Source organism: Bubalus bubalis, chromosome X (genome assembly GCF_019923935.1).
Source record: "Bubalus bubalis isolate 160015118507 breed Murrah chromosome X, NDDB_SH_1, whole genome shotgun sequence".
In the NCBI taxonomy this organism is placed as follows: Eukaryota; Metazoa; Chordata; class Mammalia; order Artiodactyla; family Bovidae; genus Bubalus; species Bubalus bubalis.
This window is the reverse complement of record NC_059181.1, coordinates 22,497,930-22,520,428: the sequence shown is the minus strand read 5'-3', so window position 1 is coordinate 22,520,428 and position 22,499 is coordinate 22,497,930. Positions and strand designations below refer to the sequence as shown.

Here is a 22,499-nt window from a genome sequence, read left to right as displayed (position 1 = left end):
TAACCACTATGGGCCAGAATCTTGTGCGTTTCTGGCAAAATGAGTGAACTTTACAAAGAATAATTTGGAATTATCATGGCCACTTTGGGGAAACTCTAACTTAGATAACATAGTCTACTTTAAGAGGTGCCCTTGAAAAGAGGATTATAAACTTCTCAGAGACAATGGAAAATACTCTTTGATCAGTATGCAGAAGTTTCTAAGAGACCAACTGACTCCAAAAATAGCTTTTCTTAAAGAATTTTTATAATGCACACACGCACACACACACACAGTCTATAGTTAAAAAAAAAACAACTTTGGCTGTCTGAAAAGGTAACCTTAACTTAGTCAGTTGGCCAGAAACACAATTTGGATTCAGATTCTTTTGCATTTCGTATTATTATACTTGAGACAGAGCTAAAATTTAAAAATGAAAAATATAATATCTCTGTATCTGCCTACTTGTTTAGGTATATCCATATATGTACGTGTATTATGTATTTATGATTTTTTTTTGGCTGTACCATGTGACTAATGGGATCTTAGTTCCCTGACCAAGGATTGAACCTGGGCCCTCAGCAGTGAAAGTGCCAAGTTCTAATCACTGAACCACCAGGGAATTCCCATGTATATATGATATTTTTAAAAGAATTCTATTTAGTTGGCTTAAAGAGAAATAAGTGCTTATATAAATTAAGTATTCCTAAAACTTTTCAGAAATAGAAACTCTAACCCAATTGTTCTCAAGTCCACATGCTCAGAAAAATCCTTGATGAAAAAAAGCTAGTTTAAGTTTGTTGGTTTGATAAAAACAAGCATATTTTTGAAACTGTCATTATTAAATGTAATGCAAGCACATAACTTTTTCTACCTTTGTTTACTTGTCAAATAAGCTCATGCTATCTTTATGTTACAAAATAACTTAAGATGATGGCTAGCTGTTTGATGTCTAAGCATAATTGTTAAAAACAAATAATTTAAATAAATGTAAATAAGATAAAAGTTTATACTAAGTTAAACTAAATAATTAATATTTATATCTAGTTAATTTCCAAATAAGATAGTATACTGAGACATTGATCACTGAACATAAATTTAAATTTATTTACTTTTCTTAATTTTTACAGAGACAAAGGATATTTGAGTCTATTAATAAATATGTCTTTTGTCACATTAAAACCACATTAAAATTGTACTATGAAAAGCATATTTTTAAAAATACAAATTTACATAATTATGTTTTTATAAATTTTCTATTTTACTATACGATGCTAAATATTTGATTAATAGCTCACTACTGCCTACTTCCTAATTTTCCCTGGGAAGTTAAAGATTCAGTTCAGTTCAGTCGCTCAGTCGTGTCTGATTCTTTGCGACCCCATGAATTGCAGCACTCCAGGCCTTCCTGTCCATCACCAACTCTCGGAGTTCACCCAAACTCAAGTCCATCGAGTCGGTGATGCCATCCAGCCATCTCATCCTCTGTCGTCCCCTTCTCCTCCTGCCCCCAATCCCTCCCAGCATCAGAGTCTTTTCCAATGAGTCAACTCTTCGTATGAGATGGCCAAAGTATTGGAGTTTCAGCTTTAGCATCATTCCTTCCAAAGAAATCCCAGGGCTGATCTCCTTCAGAATGGACTGGTTGGATCTCCTTGCAGTCCAAGAGACTCTCAAGAGTCTTCTCCAACACCACAGTTCAAAAGCATCAATTCTTTGGTGCTCAGCTTTCTTCACAGTCCAACTCTCACATCCATACATGACCACTGGAAAAACTATAACCTTGACTAGATGGACCTTTGTTGGCAAAGTAATGTCTCTGCTTTTGAATATGCTATCTAGGTTGTTCATAACTTTCCTTCCAAGGAGTAAGCATCTTTTAATTTCATGGCTGCAATCACCATCTGCAGTGATTTTAGTTAAAGATTACTCATAGTTAAAATTTATGAACAATGTGTAAAATTAGAGATACTACAAACAATGAAGAATGAAGAAAAACAACTTTGTATACAGAGTAAGGGAAGAAAATCAGATTTAAAAAATCAGTACAGGTTTATTCCATTTGCTCATAAAAAACAACTCCATAAAATATTTGAATAAAAAAAAAGAGCAAACAGTTTTCAGTAAGTGTTTGCATATTTTTTCTACATACTTTTCTTTCTACGCAGAATTGAGATATTCTTAATTTTGTCACAGTCACATAGCCTTTAATTCTGTCAACACAGTTTCTATCCATTGTCCATAAGGCCCCTGAATATCTGGCATAAGGAAATTAAACTCATTGTCTAAACTCGAGTATATAAATCCCTTCCAAGTGCCAAATTGCTCATTCATTATGAGACTGGCTCTTCCATTTCCTTGCTAAGGATGTAGAGGTGTGTTCTACATCCTGAAAATAATAGATTACGTTTGCATGGCATGGATACAAGCAATAGTTACTGCACAAGTGAATAGGACACAAAACTACCTGAGCTGGTGGATTAGTGTGTTGCAGGGAAGAGGAGCTGGTGGCTGGTTTTATCTTTCCCTCTAATTCTTTGACACCCAACAGCACAGGATCATTATTTGTTAAACTATTCTGCCTGTGCATTTTTTCACTTTGATTCAAAGAAAGGAAAACTGACATTGCTGTCTCTCACATTGATTGGAAGAAATCAATGATAGTGAAGATTTTGTTGATTCTAGGAGTATGAAACATCAAAGTAATCTTTATTATGAGGCCTGAACTTGGAATTTTTAAAAACTGAAGTATAGTTGATCTACAGTGGGATGTATTTTTATTTGAGGAGTATGTGAGGAATATAGGATGTAGTTTTGTTAAGGAGAAAGAGTAATATCTAAAATAAACTTTTTTTTTTCAGAATAAAAAAGGAAAAAGAAGAAGACAAAACCTAAATGGATATAGAAAGATGCAAAAGGTTTGTGGAAAAGAAATTTTATGTTGTGAGGTTACAGCCGGCTAAATTGAAGAGATTTATACAAGGGTTTTTAAAATAAAAACTAGAGTTTAATTTTCTCTCTGTTAAAATCACAAAATTTCTTAGATTATTGGTCTGTTTTTAATAAAATATTATAAAAGGTTTTTCTTTACCTTTAATGTAACCTGCCTAGGAAACAGGGATTCTCTGTCATGGGAAATATTTCCCTTATTCCAAATTGTCTTTGTCAGATCTTTGATTAATTAGGAAAACAGAGTCTTTTCAGTTTTAAAAGCTAAGGTTTTTTTTTTTTGTTGTTGTTGTTGTTTATTTTGTTTTTGTTTTTTATAGCTACTTAACTTTGTATATTTGCCTTTGAAATCTTTCAGTTGTCACTTTGGTGAATGGATAACTAAGTATTATTTCATAGTGACTTATGCTCCTATTTGATGAGCTATTTCTAATCTTTTGACATTTTTAACAAACTTCCCCAAATCAAATTCTGAATGAAGTCTTTTTGACTGCAAACTAACTTTGGGATTTTCTGGAGGGCCCTTAGAAGATCACAAAAGATTTGCTCTTTCTCCTTATGAAAGAGAAATCTCAGTTTATTTAGGCTTACTTGATATTAACTTCTATAGGAAACATTGTCAAATAAAAAGTAATGTTCTTCTTAGATTATATTTACATAGTATATATTATTAATATGTGTTCTAGAAATTATATAAAATTCCAAAAAATCTGATATGTCCTGGTATAATGTGATCAGTCAAAATTCTAGTTATTATTTTATAATAATGTATGCATAAAATAATAGTTTGCTTCTCAATTGCATCACTTTTTGGTGGCCTCTCACCAGATTGTTAACCATGCTGGTTTTTAAGTCTTCTGTCACTCATAGCTATTGTTTTTCCTCTTGATTTCTCTCTGAAAGCATTTATAATCAGCTCCCAGCAACCCCACTTCCAAGGAGCGATGGCTGCGTGGGCGCAGGAGGGCTACTCCACGTTCAAGGTCAGGAGGGGCAGCCCTGAGGAGATACCCCTCGTCCAAGGTAAGGAGCATTGGCTGTGCTTTGCTGGAGCAGCCATGAAGAGATACCCCACGACCAAGGTAAGAGAAACCCAAGTAAGATGGTAGGTGTTGCGAGAGGGCATCAGAGGGCAGACACACTGAAACCATACTCACAGAAAACTAGCCAATCTAATTACACGGACCACAGCCTTGTCTAACTCAATGAAACTAAGCCATGCCATGTGGGGCCACCCAAGATGGATGGGTCATGGTGGAGAGGTCTGACGGAATGTGGTCCACTGGAGAAAGGAATGGCAAACCACTTCAGTATTCTTGCCTTGAGAACCCCATGAACAATATGAACAGGATACTGAAAGAGGAACTCCCCAGGTCGGTAGGTGCCCAATATGCTACTGGAGATCAGTGGAGAAATAACCGCAGAAAGAATGAAGAGATGGGGCCAAAGCAAAAACAATACCCAGTTGTGGATGTGACTGGTGATAGAAGCAAGGTCCGATGCTGTAAAGAGCAATATTGCATAGGAACCTGGAATGTTAGGTCCATGAATTAAGGAAAATTGGAAGTGGTCAAACAGGAGATGGCAAGAGTGAACGTCGACATTCTAGGAATCAGCGAACTAAAATGGACTGGAAGGGGTGAATTTAACTCAGATGACCATTATATCTACTACTGTGGGCAGGAATCCCTTAGAAGAAATGGAGTAGCCATCATGGTCAACAAAAGAGTCTGAAATGCAGTACTTGGATGCAATCTCAAAACGACAGAATGATCTCTGTTCATTTCCAAGGCAAACCATTCAATATCACGGTGATCCAAGCCTATGCCCCAACCAGTAACGCTGAAGAAGCTGAAGTTGAACAGTTCTATGAAGACCTACAAGACCTTTTAAAACACTCAAAAAAGATGTCCTTTTCATTATGGGGGACTGGAATGCAAAAGTAGGAAGTCAAGAAACACCTGGAGTAACAGGCAAATTTGGCCTTGGAATACGGAATGAAGCAGGGCAAAGGCTAATAGAGTTTTGCCAAGAGAATGCACTGGTCATGGCAAACACCCTCTTCCAACAACACAAGAGAAGACTCTACATATGGACATCACCAGATGGTCAACACCGAAATCAGATTGATTATATTCTTTGCAGCCAAAGATGGAGAAGCTCTATACAGTCAGCAAAAACAAGACCGGGAGCTGACTATGGCTCAGATCATGAACTCCTTATTGCCAAATTCAGACTTAAATTGAAGAAAGTAGGGAAAACCACTAGACCATTCAGGTATGACCTAAATCAAATCCCTTATGATTATACAGTGAAAGTAAGAAATAGATTTAAAGGACTAGATCTGATAGACAGAGTGCCTGATGAACTATGGATGGAGGTTCGTGACATTGTATAGGAGACAGGGATCAAGACCATCCCCAAGAAAAAGAAATGCAGAAAAGCAAAATGGCTGTCTGAGGAGGCCTTACAAATAGATGTGAAAAGAAGAGAAGTGAAAAGCAAAGGAGAAAAGGAAAGATATAAGCATCTGAATGCAGAGTTCCAAAGAATAGCAAGGAGAGATAAGAAAGCCTTCCTCAGCCATCAATGCAAAAAAATAGAGGAAAACAACAGAATGGGAAAGACTAGAGATCTCTTCAAGAAAATCAGAGATACCAAAGGAACAGTTCATGCAAAGATGGGCTCGATAAAGGACAGAAATGGTATAGACCTAACAGAAGCAGATAATATATCCCTTGGTGGCTCAGAGGGTAAAGCGTCTGCCTGCAATGCGGGAGACCCAGGTTTAATCCCTCAGTCAGGAAGATTCTTTGGAGAAGGAAATGGCAACCCACTCCAGTATTGTTTCCTGGGGAATCCCATGGATGGAGGAGCCTGGTAGGCTACAGTCCACGGGGTCACAAAGAGTTGGACACAACTGAGTGACTTCATTTTCTAACAGAAGCAGAAGATATTAAGAAGAGATGGCAAGAATACACAGAAGAACTGTACAAAAAAGATCTTCATGACCCAGATAATCACGATGGTGTGATCACTCACCTAGAGCCAGACATCCTGGAATGTGAAGTCAAGTGTGCCTTGGAAAGCATCACTATGAACAAAGCTAGTGGAGGTGATGAAATTCCAGTTGAACTATTTCAAATCCTAAAAGATGATGCTGTGAAAGTGCTGCACTCAATATGCCAGCAAATTTGGAAAACTCAGCAGTGGCCACAGGACTGGAAAAGGTCAGTTTTCATTCCAATGCCAAAGAAAGGCAATGCCAAAGAATGCTCAAACTACCACACAATTGCACTCATCTCACACGCTAGTAAAGTAATGCTCAAAATTCTCCAATCCAGGCTTCAGCAATATGTGAACTTCCAGATGTTCAATCTTGTTTTAGAAAAGGCAGAGGAACCAGAGATCAAATTGCCAACATCCGCTGGATCATCGAAAAAGCAAGAGAGTTCCAGAAAAACATCTATTTATGCTCTATTAACTATGCCAAAGCCTTTGACTGTGTGGATCACAATAAACTGTGGAAAATTCTGAAAGAGATGGGAATACCAGACCACCTGACCTGCCTCTTGAGAAATGTGTATGTCGGTCAGGAAGCAACAGTTAGAACTGGACATGGAACAACAGACTGGTTCCAAATAGGAAAAGGAGTTCATCAAGGCTGTATATTGTCACCCTGTTTATTTAACTTATATGCAGAGTACATCATGAGAAATGCTGGACTGGAAGAAACACAGCTGGAATCAAGATTGCTGGGAGAAATATCAATAACCTCAGATATGCAGATGACACCACCCTTATGGCAGAAAGTGAAGAGGAACTCAAAGCCTCTTGATGAAAGTAAAAGTGGGGAGTGAAAAAGTTGGCTTAAACCTCAACATTCAGAAAACGAAGATCATGGCATCCGGTCCCACCACTTCATGGGAAATAGATGGGGAAACAGTGGAAACAGTGTCAGACTTTATGTTTTTGGGCTCCAAAATCACTGCAGATGGTGACTGCAGCCATGAAATTAAAAGACGCTTACTCCTTGGAAGGAAAGTTATGACCAACCTAGAGAGCATATTCAAAAGCAGAGACATTACTTTGCCAACAAAGGTCCGTCTAGTCAAGGCTATGGTTTTTCCTGTGGTCATGTATGGATGTGAGAGTTGGACTGTGAAGAAGGCTGAGCACCGAAGAATTGATGCTTTTGAACTGTGGTGTTGGAGAAGACTGTTGAGAGTCCTTTGGACTGCAAGGAGCTCCAACCAGTCTATTCTAAAGGAGGTCAGTCCTGGGAGTTCTTTGGAAGGAATGATGCTAAAGCTGAAACTCCAATACTTTGGCCACCTCATGGGAAGAGTTGACTCATTGGAAAAGACTCTGATGCTGGAAGGTATTGGGGGCAGGAGGAAGAGGGGACAACAGAGGATGAGATGGCTGGATGGCATCACCAACTCGATGGATGTGAATTTGAGTGAACTCCGGGAGTTGGTGATGGACAGGGAGGCCTGGCTTGCTGAGATTCATGGGGTCGCAAAGAGTCAGACACGACTGAGCAACTGAACTGAACTGTACCTACAGCACCACCTCCTGAGCTAAAATAGAAAATACCCTTATGTTCACCCTGTCCTAAGTAATAATGAGGATATATGATTGCTAATACATCATGTTGTGTCTATGTAAAAAAATTTTAGATAGATTGACTCAGAAAGCTAAAGGTTGAAGTTGGTTAAAATTCATTTGAATTTAGTTGGTTAAATCTTAGCTCTTTGGAATCTCTGCCCTGGAGAGTTTGAAAAATTCTTGGCTGTTATGGGTTTTAAATGCCTTTAGCAGCCTCTCATATACCAAATGATATCCATCAGGATTAGACAACTTGAAGACCTCCGTGATATGACTTCCCTGGTCTGTGATGATGCAGCTGTTGGTAACAGCAGCTACGTGACTCTCTGTCCTGATGACTCAACTATTGCAGTCAATGAATGTGTGATGCTTCAGCCTGGCTGCATCAACAGTGGTCACTAGGAGCAGTGCTAAACTAGTTGGTCACACTCTGCACTTGCTGAGATAAGGACCAAAAAGGGGGGAGCTGCTAAACATAAGTACGGAGTGGAGGCTAGACTTGCAGACTCCCCGAGCAGACAAAACCACAGAAGCCATGGAAGCCAAACTGAGTCTAGCTTTTTTCATGAACATAAGCACAACTTAACTTAGGTTATTTCTTATAAATGCTTCTGACCATTGTAACAAAACTAGTCATCTCCCTAAAAGTGGTATGAAATAAAAACTTCTAAGCAGTCACTACCGTCTATAACCCCAGTGTAATAACCAGTGACTGTAAATGTTAATACCCTTCTCTTTTTCACTTTCCCATGAGCTTCATATCAGTCTTTGAATTTGGAAGCTCCCAGTTTGACAACTGTTTTTATATACACAGCAAAGTCTTACTAAATACTGTTTTATCGATTTGGTGGTTTTAGTTATGCTATTTTTTTTTTTAACATTTATTTATTTGGCTACACCAGGTCTTAGTTGCAGCATTCAGGATCTTCAGTCTTCCTTGTGGCATGTGAACTCTTAATTGCGGCTTGCAGGATCTAGTTCCCTGACTGGGGTTGGAACCTGGTCCCCCTGCATTGCGAGCATGGAGTCTTAGCAACAGGACCACTAGGGAAGTCTGTACATGTGCTGTATTTGACAGTATCTATATCTATGTCTTGATCTATACCTATACCTCCTCAGAAATATATATGTATCTCCTTAGGGAATTTTTAAGGGAACTGCTAGGGACAGGGTGAGGGAGATGGAGGAGCCTGAACAATACACAAGGAGTGAGTAAATGTGGGTTATGGTAGGAACTGGAGTCAAGGAAGAAATGGCCCCATTGAAGAGCCTTTTTAGGAGTAAAATAGGGATCTTTCCTCTCTCCAGGCATGGTTTTTGCATCGCCACAGATGAGGCCAAATGCAAGCCATATGTGGTGACCTGTGCAATGTGGTAATGAGTTACTTATATAAACAGACCAAAGCAAGCTAACAATCCCATAAAGATCACACATAAGATAAACTGCTAGAATACCGTCACTGTTTCTGAAGATTAAGTCAGCTAATACTAATGGCACCATCCTGTGTTTGTGTGGCCCCATCTCCAAATAGCACAAGATACACATTTATACTGGAAAAAATGTTGAGTAAATTCAAACAGCATTATTTTTAGTATCTCTAAAATATACAAATCCTCATTGTAAAGGCAGTTTTGAAAGCTTGCCGGCACTCTGAAGCATGAACTTTTGCAGTGATAGTGCAGTATGTTTACAGCTTTGTTCCCTCTATGTCATGCATCTGGTGCAGCTGTAATTGTATTGGAGGTACTTGTTGATTTTCCTTGGGCTGAGGAATGGCAGGGTTGGTGCCTCCACTGGCCCAGTTGAATGGACTGCCTTGGGGTCTGAAGGGAGGCTCTATTTCCCAGCTGGAATGGTAGCAGTTGAGGTGATGTGAAAAAATGATGCAAAGTTGGTACGCAAGAGAATGGAGATAAATAGGATACAGAGGGAGAAATGAATGGAGGAGAACTGACTTTGTTGGAGAAAGTGGGTGAAGTGGCTGGGAGGGTGGGCATGATAAGGTGAAAATGATAGAAGATTAGGTATGGGTAGGAGAGATACTCATTGTAATTTTACCTTTTAAGTTCTATTTTATTGAAAGACATCTTTATTGAAGATGACACTCTGAAATGAAGATGTCCTAGCCTAAAGAGACCCTCTGATCCCATGTCACTAATAGTATGCCGTGTTTTACATGTTTGCCATTTTTAAGCAAGAGGATACTGTTAGAGGGAAAGAGCATTGTTGAAGACATAAACCTTTCAACACTTGGATTTGATGAACAGTAGTAAAAGTGGAGAAGGCAATGGCACCCCACTCCAGTACTCTTGCCTGGAGAATCCCATGGACGGAGGAGCCTGGTAGGCTGCAGTCCATGGGGTTGCGAAGGGTCGGACACGACTGAGTGACTTCACTTTCACTTTTCACTTTCCTGCATTGGAGAAGGAAATGGCAACCCACTCCAGTGTTCTTGCCTGGAGAATCCCAGGGATGGCGTAGTCTGGTGGGCTGCTGTCTCTGGGGTTGCACAGAGTCGGACACGACTGAAGTGACTTAGCAGCAGCAGCAGCAGCAGTAAAAGTGGAGGTCAGGAAATAGCCTGGGTTTTACTTCTGTTGGAGCTGCTGCTGCTGCTGCTGCTGTTCAGTTGCTCAGTTGTGATCCCATGGACTGTAGCCCATCAGACTCCTCTGTCCATGGGATTTCCCAGGCAAGAATACTGGAGTGGGTGGTCATTTCCTCCTTCAAGGGATCTTCCCAACCCAGGGATCAAACCCACATCTCCTGCTTTGCAGACAGGTTCTTTACTACTGTGCTACTTGGGAAGCCCAGGTGGAGAATAACAGGAAACAAAAATGTGGGGTAGAACATCTGTTACTTCAGTGATTCTCACCACTACACAACTGTTGCCCGTTTCCTGGCCTGGTTTTATGACCACTTTGCCTTCTATCGCTGCTACCCAAAATCTGGTATGGCATATACCAAATGTACACCTCCCCCCCCACACACACACTGCCACACACACACACAGATATCAGGGTTGCTGAGCTGTTTTAAGAATTTTACACAGGCTGCCAATTGAGAGAATTGTAGACATGTGGATGAATGCTGGACTGGCTGGGTTTTAACAGGGGTTCCCTGAGGTTAGAACTAAGGTAAGTGGGCTAAGCGATGATGAGATGATTTTTTTTTGTTCTTTAAATAATATCTGCAGTGAGACATCTATGGGGTTGATTGCTCTGTACTCCTTTTCTAAGGAGAGCTCCATATCCCCATTTGAATGACTACTTATGAAGATAGCCATATGAGTAGATTGTGACGTGTCCACAGGCCTGGGTGAGGAGGTTCCTGCTAAGTCAGATGGGCTAGTCATGTGACCTTGCCCTGCTGCCACAGCTGACCAGCTCAGGGGTGTGTACCTGATCCCACCTGGGTCCTCTTTCAGGACTTTTTGTATTTGCGCTACAGATTTTTGGGATCAGTCTCCAAGCATGTGGATGTGGCTGTGATTGTAAAATGTAAAATTCAGGAGCTGCTTTGACCATGTGGAGGACACCATTATATAGGGAAAAACGAATGAAGCCTGTGCACAAAGTAAAGCAAAGATAAGTGATGGAGAAAAAGCATCTTCATGGCATCAAGTCACTGGGTCTAGCTGTTCCAGCCCAAAATGACACTATTTATACACTGAATCACTGATGGCTTAGTGGTAAAAAATCCATTTGCTAATGAAGGAGACTTGGGTTTGATCCCTGGGTCAGGAAGATCCCCTGAAGAAGGAAATGGCAACCCACCCCAGTATTCTTGCCTGGGAAATCTCATGAACAGAGAAGTCTGGTGGGCTGCAGTCCATGGGGTTGCAGATTCAGACACGACTGAACGACTAAACAACAATACACTGATTACAGGCTGATGAGAATGTGTCTGGCTGGAAAGTGACTCAATTGCACAAAATTATAAGCTATGCCTACCTATCATTATACCATCTATGTAACCTAAAAAATTCTCTTGCACTTAATTTTTCTCCCTGAACCTACTGTTGCCTCAAGCAAAAGTTCAAGTAAAAACCAACAAGAAAGTGTAATTCGATAAAATATTTATTGCACCAAGTTAGGTATGGTAGAGTACAAAGAAGTATTGTTACCAAACCAAACCTGGGTCTGCTCACCTGACTCCTGGTAAAGCCAATCTATTGATATCGGGTTGTGGTGAAGGAAAGTATAGTGTTTATTGCAAGGTGCCCAAAGTGGTCTTTAAAGGCCATATTATAGGTGACATTGTAGGTGCCTGATCAGTGTGTGGACGTTCTTCTGATTGGTTGGCAGTGAGGTAACGGTGGTATTTTGGGAGTTAACCATCATCAGCCTTCTGGTTCCAACTGATCTGGGGTCTAAGTGCTTATAATCAACATTCAGGTGGGGGTTTTAGTATCTGCAAAAAAAAAAAAAAATTCAAGGTTATGGCTCAGGATTTTATCTATCACTCTTGTGCTATGTGCTAAGTTGTTTCAGTTGTGTCTGACTCTCTGTGACCCCATGGACGGTAGCCCGGCAGGCTCTTCTGTCCATGGGATTCTCTAGGCAAGAATACTGGAGTGGGTTGCCATGCCCTCCTCCAGGGGATCTCCCCAACCAAGGGATCGAGCCCGCATCTCTTACATCTCCTGCATTGGCAGGCGGGTTCTTTATCACTAGTGCCACCTGGGAAACCCCAATAGCTCTTGAGGAGTAACTAAAAGTCCTTGACTTTGCTTTATGGATAAATTAATATTATTTTTTCTTGCTTGACTGTTTTCCTTTGCTTCTGTATTTTCTCACTTCTCCAGTTAAATTTGCTCCATGGAACTTGGGGCAGAGCTATGAGGCTAAAGCTTTTCTACAAATGAGAGGCAGGGGACATGGTGGGGGTGGGGGTAATCTGTCCCTGGGAAGGCCCTATAGGGTCCTGCTCTGTTTCAGTAGAACAAAGCAAAACAAAACCAACACTGGAAAGGTATGGACAATATGAACAAAAAGAAAGTCGAGATCCCTGCAGGCCAAAAGGAGAGTGGTATTTCAGGAGTTAACCATCATCTGGATGTGGGACTGATAGATGCAGGGAAAGTTAGGTGGAGAGGAAAGAGGAAGCCAAAGACCATGGGCCATCTGTAATTCATACATTGATTTTTAAAAAAGAGCCAGCTTAATTAAAACTGACAAATTTTTAGTAAGCATGGGGTATCAGAAAAAGCATACAATATCGACCCTGCCTTATAGGAAATTACTATCTTCAAGGACAAAGCAAGACGTGCATATATTTTGGAAAGATCCCTCTCATTTCCTTCTTTTCTTTCTTCCTTTGACCTCTTCATCACGTTTGAAACGATGCAGTTTGCTAACTTGCTTGATGATTATAAGGTAAGCCTCCAAAGGGCAGGGAGTTTTGTCTATTTTGCTGCATCTTCAGAATCTACAGAGTCCTGCACACTGCAAACAGCTGTATAAGAATTCGTTGAATGAATTGGAGAATCACAGCCTAGGGTAACATCGTCTTAACTTTCTGGCCTTGAATCTCTCTGGGCGGGCCAAGATCTCCCACTGCCAAACGCTAGGGGGCAGACCGAGATTAGAAAAGGAACAATTTTTTTCCCCCGGAGGGCAGAGTTCTCAACCTTTGCTAACGTTAGCATCACCTGGGTCGCCTTTAGACATACTGCACCAGGATGATGATGATGTTGTTCAGTCACCAAGTCGTGTCCAACTCTACCTCTGACTAAATCAGCATCTCCAGAGGGTGGGGCCCTGAGTGGGATAACGGAGACAAGCTCCAAGGACGCGGCTGAACCTAGCCTCTGCGTCACACTCCGGTGCCGCCGGGTGCATTTTATCCACAGTATTTGTGATAGGCCAGTGTCGTAGTTAGCAACACTCCCGCCGCTGCTGATTGAGCGGGAACCTGGGGGGGAGACGGATTACAGCTTCTCGCCAATGAGTGGGGCTGCAGGCGCAGCGTGGGCCCGCCCCCGGGCAACGAGGCCCCGCCCTTGGACCGCGAGACTCCGCTCCCGGACTGCGTAGCCCCGCCCCCAGCCCCCTTCCGTGGCCGTGGTACGAGGGTGCGGTCTGGGTGAGGTCCGGTCTGGCGCCCGAGCCTCTCTTCGTCTTCGCGCTTTACATTGCTTCGACTTCTCTCCACCGACCGGTGCGTGAGGCCCGGCTCTGTGGTCACGCGTGCAGCGGCGGCCAAGCGCGATGAGGCGAGCAGCGCTGCGGTAGGTAGCCGGGCGCCTGGCGGGGCGCGGACCCAGGGGCGCCCACTCCCTCCCTCGGCGCTGCTAGCGGGCCCGGGCAGAAGGAGCGGGCCGCAGCAGGCGGAACTAATGCCGGGGGCTTATGGGCAGAAAATAGGGTCGGGTAGAGAAAGACACTAACGTACCGTGACCCCGCTGGCCTCAGGTGGGGCACCGCACCCCCCACCTGTGCGTCTTTTGGCCGTAGTTTGATGATAAAAGTGAAGCGACACTTGAAGGGAGGAAGTTGGGTGTTCCCTGACATTCCTTTTTCTTTGCTCATCTGGGGTGTAGTGTGGAGTTAGCCTTTTGTCGGAAGGCTAGAGTTTAGGAGTGCATATTACTTTTATCGCCCTCTACGCTTCTTTGCAGAGCATGTTTATGGTTAAGTGCTTGACAGACTTGGACTCTGACTTGAGTGTGTTGTAATGTGGGTAGAGATTGCAGGGTACCTTCCGGCCTCTCAGAACCTCAGAACTGTGTGACTCGGTCCCTTGGTGCTGATTGAACTTTACTTTTACTGAACAGCAAGACCCCTAAGGCCAGGTGGGGGAGTGGCTTTGATTGGGCCACTTGGACAAGGAGGATGCCTTTTTGTGTAAGTCATCATCCCAGCGTGTCCAGTGACGATTGGGCATGTCTGGCTCTCCCCCAACCCGTTGCACCGGAGCACTCCAGCTGTTCCAAGATCTTTCTGCTTGGTTGCGTCCCAGGGGGCTGACCCTTGTTGCAGCTTCTGAATTCATCCTGCCACAGGTGTACCAGCTCCCCTGGTGTGGCCCACAGTGGTTCTGAGTGATGGTGATCCCCAGCCGTTCACTTGGGGGCCCTGAATCTCCCTCATTGTTCCTATGGACCCTGCTGACAGTTGAAAAAGGTTCTCTGCGTCTCTCTCTCTCTCATTTTCTCATTAACTTTGTTTTACTGCTTGAAGACAGGTTGAAAGTCATTAGGAGAAGAACCACAGTTGCCTTTAGCTTGTATTGACATGATGTGACAGGCCTTGTACAATCTCCAGGGTTTTGTCCATGTGCCTTCTCCCAGGAAGCCTTCCTTGGTCTCGCCTCTCCCGCATTCAGAAGACCTCTTTCTTTGCCGCGAGTTCCTTGTATACCTGCCATTCCTTTCTTCTGATTCTTGTAGAACCTCAAGTCGGTACTCTGTTAGTGTCTAGTGAGAGTACATAAATGAATACAGACTATCTGGCATGTTTAGGTTATTTAACTGGTGGGTAGTTTTTGTAGTTTCTTTTTTTCCCCTTACTAGTAGAAGAGTCACCTGTATTTGTTTAGTCTCTAAACTGAGGCCTTTTTCCTAAGTGGAGGGCCTGTGAGTGTCATTGCCTGGTTTTGTACTGAAAACTCTTCCCAGACACCCATCCTAAGCTTGGAACCCAGAACAGCTAAGACTTCTGTTCACACCTGCATGTGACTTTGGTGACTCCCTTCGGTAGCCATGGAGAGGTAAGGTTCCTTAGTTTCCTTTCATTGGGAAGGTTCAATAACGGAGTCCTAGGGCCTGGCTCTCCTAGAGGCCTCTTGACAGTTTCTTCTAAAGGCCTAGAGGTTTTGCTGTAGTTAAGACTCCAGCAGGCTTATTGGGGAATAAACCAGTAACTGAGGTACTGAGGTGTTAGGCAGTGGTTGAAGCATTCCACCCCCCTGCCCAATCTCAGTGTCTCGTAGATAAAGAGAAGTAGTCTGGGTTTATGAAAAGAGCAGCTTCCCTACATGTATGGTGTATGTGGGGGGTGAGGAGGGATCAGAAGAACTTGGCTCTATACAGTGTGCTAGTTGACTGGCAGGGGAAAAGTCATCTAATTCCTTTGGGCCTTAGTTTTTCCAGGAGGTTGATCTGAATCACAATATTTTAAGTCTAGGGGCCCGTGGGGGTGTCAAAAGGGAGTGGTCTGTGAACCATCTGAAATAATACATATCATTGTGTGTATCAATAAAATATATCCCCCCACCCCAGCTACTAGGCATGAGGGCCACAGGTTTCATCAGATTATCAGTAGGGACAACATGAAATTGTAGTGAAAAATTACAATACACTGAATATTCACTGGAGAATAGAAATTTGTTATACTGATACACGATTAGTATAGTCAATGATTTTTAAAAAGAGCATTCACATTAGGCCTTCGTTGTGCTACAGGGATGTATTTCCACATTTTTTATGGCAGTGTGCAAAGAGCAGGGTTGCAGGACCAGGACCACAGTTTTCCAAATAATTTGACCCAAGTGTTTCTCTGTATTTATCAACTCCTTTCTTTACTATCTCCATTTGATACTCTATTCAGAGATGGTCCATTATAGTGCCTGGCTTATTCCCAAACTTCTGGTCATTTTTGACTTTTAGGGGAGACTCTGAGGAAGCATGCCTTTCTGGAATAGCTCATGGTTTTTTGAGGACTTGTCAATGTACTAGGCATGCCCCTCACAGGTTAACGTGTGTTAACTTCTCTATTTTACATATGAGGAAACTAAAGCTCAGAAAGGTTAGGTAACTTGCTCAGGGTCACTCAGCTAACAAGCAGCATGGTCAGGCTCTTAACCTCTGTATACTACACTTCTCTTCACTCAGGCAGAATGAGATAGTTTTCCTCAGTCTGCAGAAAATGCTGCTTCTTAAGGAACAAGACAGAATGCTTGTATAAATGTGTATTTACCCAAATATGTGAGATGAGTTGTATAGCTCCTGTTATTTCGTGATTAGTATTTGAAGTATTTACCCACTCAGAGTCAGATCTCATTTCTTATATTGCGATCATCTACTCCATTATTATTCCCAGTTAACGTATTGAGGGCATGATTTTTGCTCTTCCAGCTAATAGTGGCAATGGGAGATTTTTAGCTTTTTCCTGTGTGCTTTTTAAAACCCAATATATTCAGTTGCAGAATAGTAGTTTCTGAGACCACATGCTCTGTTTCCTTCAGTGAGGGATTTGAACCTACAGAGTATACAGAAAGTGAAATAGTGAAAAAGTTCAGCTCATGTTCTGAGAAAACGCAAATTAGAAGGTCAAGAATAAGAAGACTGAAATATTAATCCACATATAAAAATACAGAAATGGAAAATTTATTGGGAAAAGATAAACCAAAACTGTGTAAGATAGAGTCTTGTTAGCTGTGTAATTGGAGAATAAACACAAAACCAAAACCTGAACCCTTTAGGAAACATTCTGGTCTTAGTGGATGAGCGGGGAGCATATCAGAGACAGTGTGATGTCTGGCTGGCTAAGGAGTTAATTTAGCCACTGAGCATGTGCTCCTTTCTGTATTCTTTGCAGTTAGAGTAGTTGACTTGGTGAAGGGACCAGGATTTGTTCTAGTAGCACATGAGTGAAAACTACATGGAGATTTTACCAGATATTTTTAGTCGGAGACCCTTTGTGAATGCTGTAATTCAGAAGAGAAATCTATAGTAAATTTGGACTCTAAAGAAAATAAGTTAGTTATTACTGAACCTGGCGTTGCTGCTGCTAAGTCACTTCAGTCGTGTCTGACTCTGTGCAACCCCATAGACGGCAGCCCACCAGGCTCCTCCGTCCATGGGATTTTCCAGGCAAGAGTACTGGAGTGGGGTGCCATTAGGTAGTAAGAATTTACTAGTCACTTGAGCTGGAAATAATAGCAATATCTGGGGTTCTTGACGTTTTCAATGCCTTGCCTTAGTCCACTGGGCTCTCAACAGATTAGTCTGTCAATCCCTGATACTATATGTGTGTTATCCCTGATAGCAGAGTGTGTGGTTAGGAGTCAAAACTTATGTACTAGCCAAAATCAAGTTAAACAGCTTGTTTTGGGGGAACAGGTTAAGCATATGTGGGTGAATACCTTGGATTTTATTCCATTGGGGAGTAGGAAATTTCTGCCTAAGTACATTAAATACTCTCTTTGAGTAACCCTGGAAAGGGTTAATTCTATTTTCAAAGCTGATTGACTTTTAATTGGGTTTAGTTTATTTATTGAGGAAGTATGGTATGACAATAACAAAATAAATATTCTTCGTTTACTCAGCTGTTTACCAGATAGATTCTGGGCTTCTGAAGGTAATAAGTTAGAACCATGAAACCTGGTTGATATCTTTTATTTATTTATTTTGTGGATTGTTAACCTAATTTACTCTCACTGGAGAGATGGTTTATGGTGTAGCCTCATAAGCAAATATGCATACACTTGAGAAACTAGTGCAGACACTGTAAAGACAGTATTTACTAAGAGTGTGCAATGGCAAAGTGCTCCAGAGGAGGCACAGGTCTTTGGGATTGCGAGGAAAGAAGCCACGGAACCTTCTCTAAGTGTGTTTCTTCTTGTTTTATAGGCTTTGTACCCTGAGCAAGGGGCTGCTTGCTCCCAGCAGAGGACTGACTCAAGAATCTCAGAACCCGGAGAATGTCTTCCACATCCGTGAAGGCAAGCATGAGTACTTACCTTTTAGGCCCATATAGGGGAAAAAAAAAACACCCTGTTTTATTTGAGAGGCATGTAGATAGACAGTTAGGGCAAATGATGCATAGTAAAGGTTGCTTTTTCATAAGATTCTCATTTATAAAATGACCAGGATAGCTTTGGATAGAAATCACATTCAGAACTTGACCTTTGGTTCCTGCAAGCCTTAGGGACTGAGCTTTTAGTTAAATGATTTTTACATCCTCTGTGTAGGTACTGTGAAGGCATGGAAAAAAAATGTAATTCATGAGCAAGAGACAGGCCCTTCAGTTGTACCAACTAAAGACTCCTAGTCTGTAGTTTTGTTAGAGGTATCCTATTAATCTATGGTTAATCGAAGTTAGTTTCAGTTACTAATACGATATGCAAACTATGGATGTCTGTGTCAGTGTAGGAATATTCATTATAATGAAAATTATGGCTTCTTTAAAGGATCTAAATATATATATATGTGTGTGTGTATATATATATATATATATATATATATATACACAAAATTTAAAATTTGCTTTGTTTTCTTGGCCCTCAACACCTGCCTCTCTTCTTAAACTCATTATAAACTAATAATAATCATTTTTTATCACTGAGCATCAGTAATCTGTGTACTATTTGGGATACTTTCTGTCCATTCTTTTATTTAAAGGACTTGGGAGGAAAAAAAAGTCAGAAATAAGACTAATTTACTAATGGATATTTTTGACACAGTACTCTATGGTTTAATTGTAATTAGAGTTTGGACCTAATTTATGGTATATAACAGTTGGGTTTTTTTGGCCACACTGTGTGGCTTGCGGGATCTTAGTCGCCTGACCAGAGATTGAACTCAGGCCCCAGCAATGAAAGTACGAAGTTCTAACCAAGAACTTGGACCACCAAGAAATTTGCTATAACAGTTGTTTGATAGAAAAATCAACCACTTTTTCATAAAAAGTAAAATGCATGTTCATCTAACCATATTTGGTTTTGATCACTTAGTTTTTGAAGGAACAAGGATTGCTGTAGGTAATTTTCTGTAACCGGAATGTATATTTTAAAAAGCTAGATAACAATGCATGAACTCAAAACATTATTTAAAATCCTATAGATTTGTTTTTTAATGTTGACTAACTACTGTTTAATCTTAATTTATTTCCCCTTTATCCATATAGCATATTCACCTATACATGTGAATCACGATGTGTGTGTGGTAATTGGTATCAACTCTTTTTTTAAATGCTTAAATTTTTTTTGCAATAATTTATTCTTGCAATTTGGGGCAATGGGCATTAACTAAACTTAAATTGCTTTCTTTGCCTTTCCTTTTTTGCTTCATTTTCCTTGTCTCAATTTTTCTAACATTTAGGGTAATATAAATGTATGAGAAATCAATTAGAGTGAGACTCAAATTTTGATATAAGTCCTACTGCCTATAAGAAGATAGGCTGGGATTCTATTCATAATGTCTTCATCATAAAGGGACTCCAACTGATGCTGATACACAGCCTCATCTGATGAATAATTGGAGTTTCCCTTTTCTGCTTATTTTAAGGAAAAAAGTTTGTTTTTTCCCATATCATTTTATGGAAAACCCAAACTTTTTGGCCAGCCCAAAAAATCCCAGTGATTGACACAGGATATTCTTTTCTGCACTAAGGAAGGAGAAGGAAATGGCAACCCACTCCAGTATTCTTGCCTAGAGAATCCAGTGGACAGAGGAGCCTGGTGGGCTGCTGTCCATAGGGTCGCACAGAGTCAGATACGACTGAAGTGACTTAGCAGCAGCAGCAGCACTAAGGAAACAGTAATTGTTTAAAGTTTTGGGGACGCAGAGGCCTGATCCCTTCCCTGAGCTGTTTGTTTATGGCATTAAATGGAAATTCGTAGCTCTTTGAAGATTTTGAATGCATGACTCACTTTTTGGAGTTCTGGAGCTCATTACCATAATCCAGTTCTCACATTCTTAGTTTCATGGAATGACTTCTTTATTTTTGTTTCAGTTCGAGATAAGTTGCGGGAGATAGTAGGAGCATCCACAAACTGGAGGTATGCACTCTGTTCATTCGTTCTTCTATCCCTGGAGTGGTATGCCAGGCTTATTTAGGCTCAGTTGATGCTTCCATTGTAGGAATGGGGGAAACCCATTGTTAAGAAATGGATTGAGAGGTTTTTTTCACCTGGGGGAGAAGAACAACATTCCAACATACTCATCAGTTGATGCTTTGTTGTCGTAAAATCGTGTAATTTATATGTACTCTACATTTTTCAAAGTGCATTCAGGTATATTATCTGACTGTCAGTGAAACTTAGGACATGCCTATGACATATGTTTCTGTTCATTTTTTGCATTTGATGAGACTGAAACTCAGACATTGAACGATCAAGTACTGGGGTTTGGAACTTGAACCCAAGTTTCCTGGTTCATCTGTTTCATGAAGCATGACTCCTTTATTGCTTCTTATGAGTTCATAATTAACCAGGTCTTCCATACAACCTTTATCTCTCAGTATTTCCTTATTGTAAAATAGGGTAGTATCCCTCTTGGTGAACAGAATTTTGAGGCTAAAATGAGATAAACAGAAAGCACAGTAATAATAATCTATTGTTGGTATAAAAATTACCTAATGACTTCTTTTTATCTCATTGTATGAAAAATTTCAATTTACTGAAAAGTGGAAAAAATGAATACCTTTTGTTCCCACCATCTGAATTGGGTACTTAGGAACATTTTTCCAAATTTGCCAGTTTACATATACAAGTCCCTGGTGGCTCAGACGGTAAAGCGTCTGCAATGCGGGAGACCCGGGTTCGATCCCTGGGTCGGGAGGATCCCCTGGAGAAGGAAATGGCAATCCACTCCATTGTTCTTGCCTGGAAAATCCCATGGACGGAGGAGCCTGATAGGCTACAGTCCATGGGGTCGCAAAGAGTTGGACACGTCTGAGCGACTTCACTTTCACTTTCACTTACATATACTGGCTATATAGGTTCATGACACTTCAGTTCCAGTTATGTTCCAGTACATCTCTAATAAATAAATATATTTTCCTATGTAACAAGCAGTTGTAAATCTCCAATAAGTAAGATGTTCTCTCCTGTGGTGAAATTGACAGTCATTCCCTAATAGTATGTTATTCATCCATATTCAGCATTCCTCCATTGTTCCCCACATATTTTTTTTATAACTTTTAATAAAAATCAAGATCCAGTAAACAATTGCATGCTTATGACTCTCTTGTCTCCCCTAATGTAGAATAATTACCCCTGCCTCCTTTTTTATCCCTATGAGTTTAAAGAGGCCAAGCCATTTGTCTTGTTGAATGTTCCATATTCTGGATTTACCTGGTTCCATTTGTAGGCTTCACCTTTCTGGCAGTTATACTTCATAAGTAAGCTTAGAAAGACAGCTTAATGAATGATACTGTGAACATTTTAGTTCCCTATCCCCTTGTGGCTGTCTTCTCTTCCACCTTAATCGTCTCTTCTTTTTCTTCCCTTTCTGTCTCCTTTTCGTATTATCTTCCTCTTTACCTTTTGGTGTGCCTTCCAAACTTCTTTTGGATATACTCCATTTTTCCTCCTCTGTCTCTCTTTCCTGAAATTGAAGGCAGAGAGAGAGACAGAGGGAGCTGGGGCACAGAAAAAACGAGACTTGTCCAGGTGAGAAATGGGAATGTGGAGTTCAGTGGCCATGTTGTTCTTTAGTGCATTTACATATATATTAATATATATATATATTTTTATTATGTCCATTTCTGTATTTTTAGTTTGATTTCCAAGATTCTATTCTTTCAATACACTTTTTGATGAGGGTGAATGTATCGTTCATTTGGATATATCTGTATCACTTATAAGTGTATTTTTCTTATCTACTAGGCTGAGAAATATTAAAAGACATTTTTAATTTCACCAAGTGGCAGGTGGGAAGGGAGGGAAGGAAAAGGAGATGAGGTAGGTCCAGACCTGCTCTTTCCTCCTTTCATGGTGTCTGACTGGCCTGTATAGCACTGAGGTTGTGGGAGAGCAGGTTCCTGTGTTTCATGAAGCTTGTATCCTTTCTTCTCAGAGACCATGTGAAAGCAATGGAGGAAAGAAAACTACTTCATAGTTTCCTGGCTAAGTCACAAAAAGGACTGCCTCCTAGGACCATGAAAGACAGTTACATTGAAGTTTTCTTGCCTTTGGGCAGTCAGCCTGAATTACGAGAGAAATATTTGACTGTTCAAAACACTGTAAGGTAACACAGCACTATTTTTGCTTGTGCCATTTGTTTTTATTT

General features: G+C 40.9%; 1 protein-coding gene and 1 non-coding gene across 2 annotated transcripts in view; one reads left to right on the top strand and one right to left on the bottom strand.

Moving 5' to 3' along the window:
• Nucleotides 1-528: 528 nt before the first annotated feature.
• TRNAE-UUC lies at nt 529-601 on the bottom strand. The gene has a single exon. It is a non-coding gene; the product is annotated as a tRNA-Glu (tRNA).
• Nucleotides 602-13,566: 12,965 nt separating this feature from the next.
• Nucleotides 13,567-22,499, top strand: part of ACOT9 (acyl-CoA thioesterase 9) — a 30,130-nt gene continuing 21,197 nt past the window's right edge. Inside the window, exons 1-4 of the mRNA XM_006072185.4 lie at nt 13,567-13,772; nt 18,117-18,208; nt 20,221-20,266; nt 22,287-22,457. Of these exons, the coding sequence (XP_006072247.3) occupies nt 13,753-13,772; nt 18,117-18,208; nt 20,221-20,266; nt 22,287-22,457 (329 nt within the window). The 5' untranslated portion in view covers nt 13,567-13,752. The remainder of the gene's footprint in view (nt 13,773-18,116; nt 18,209-20,220; nt 20,267-22,286; nt 22,458-22,499) is intronic.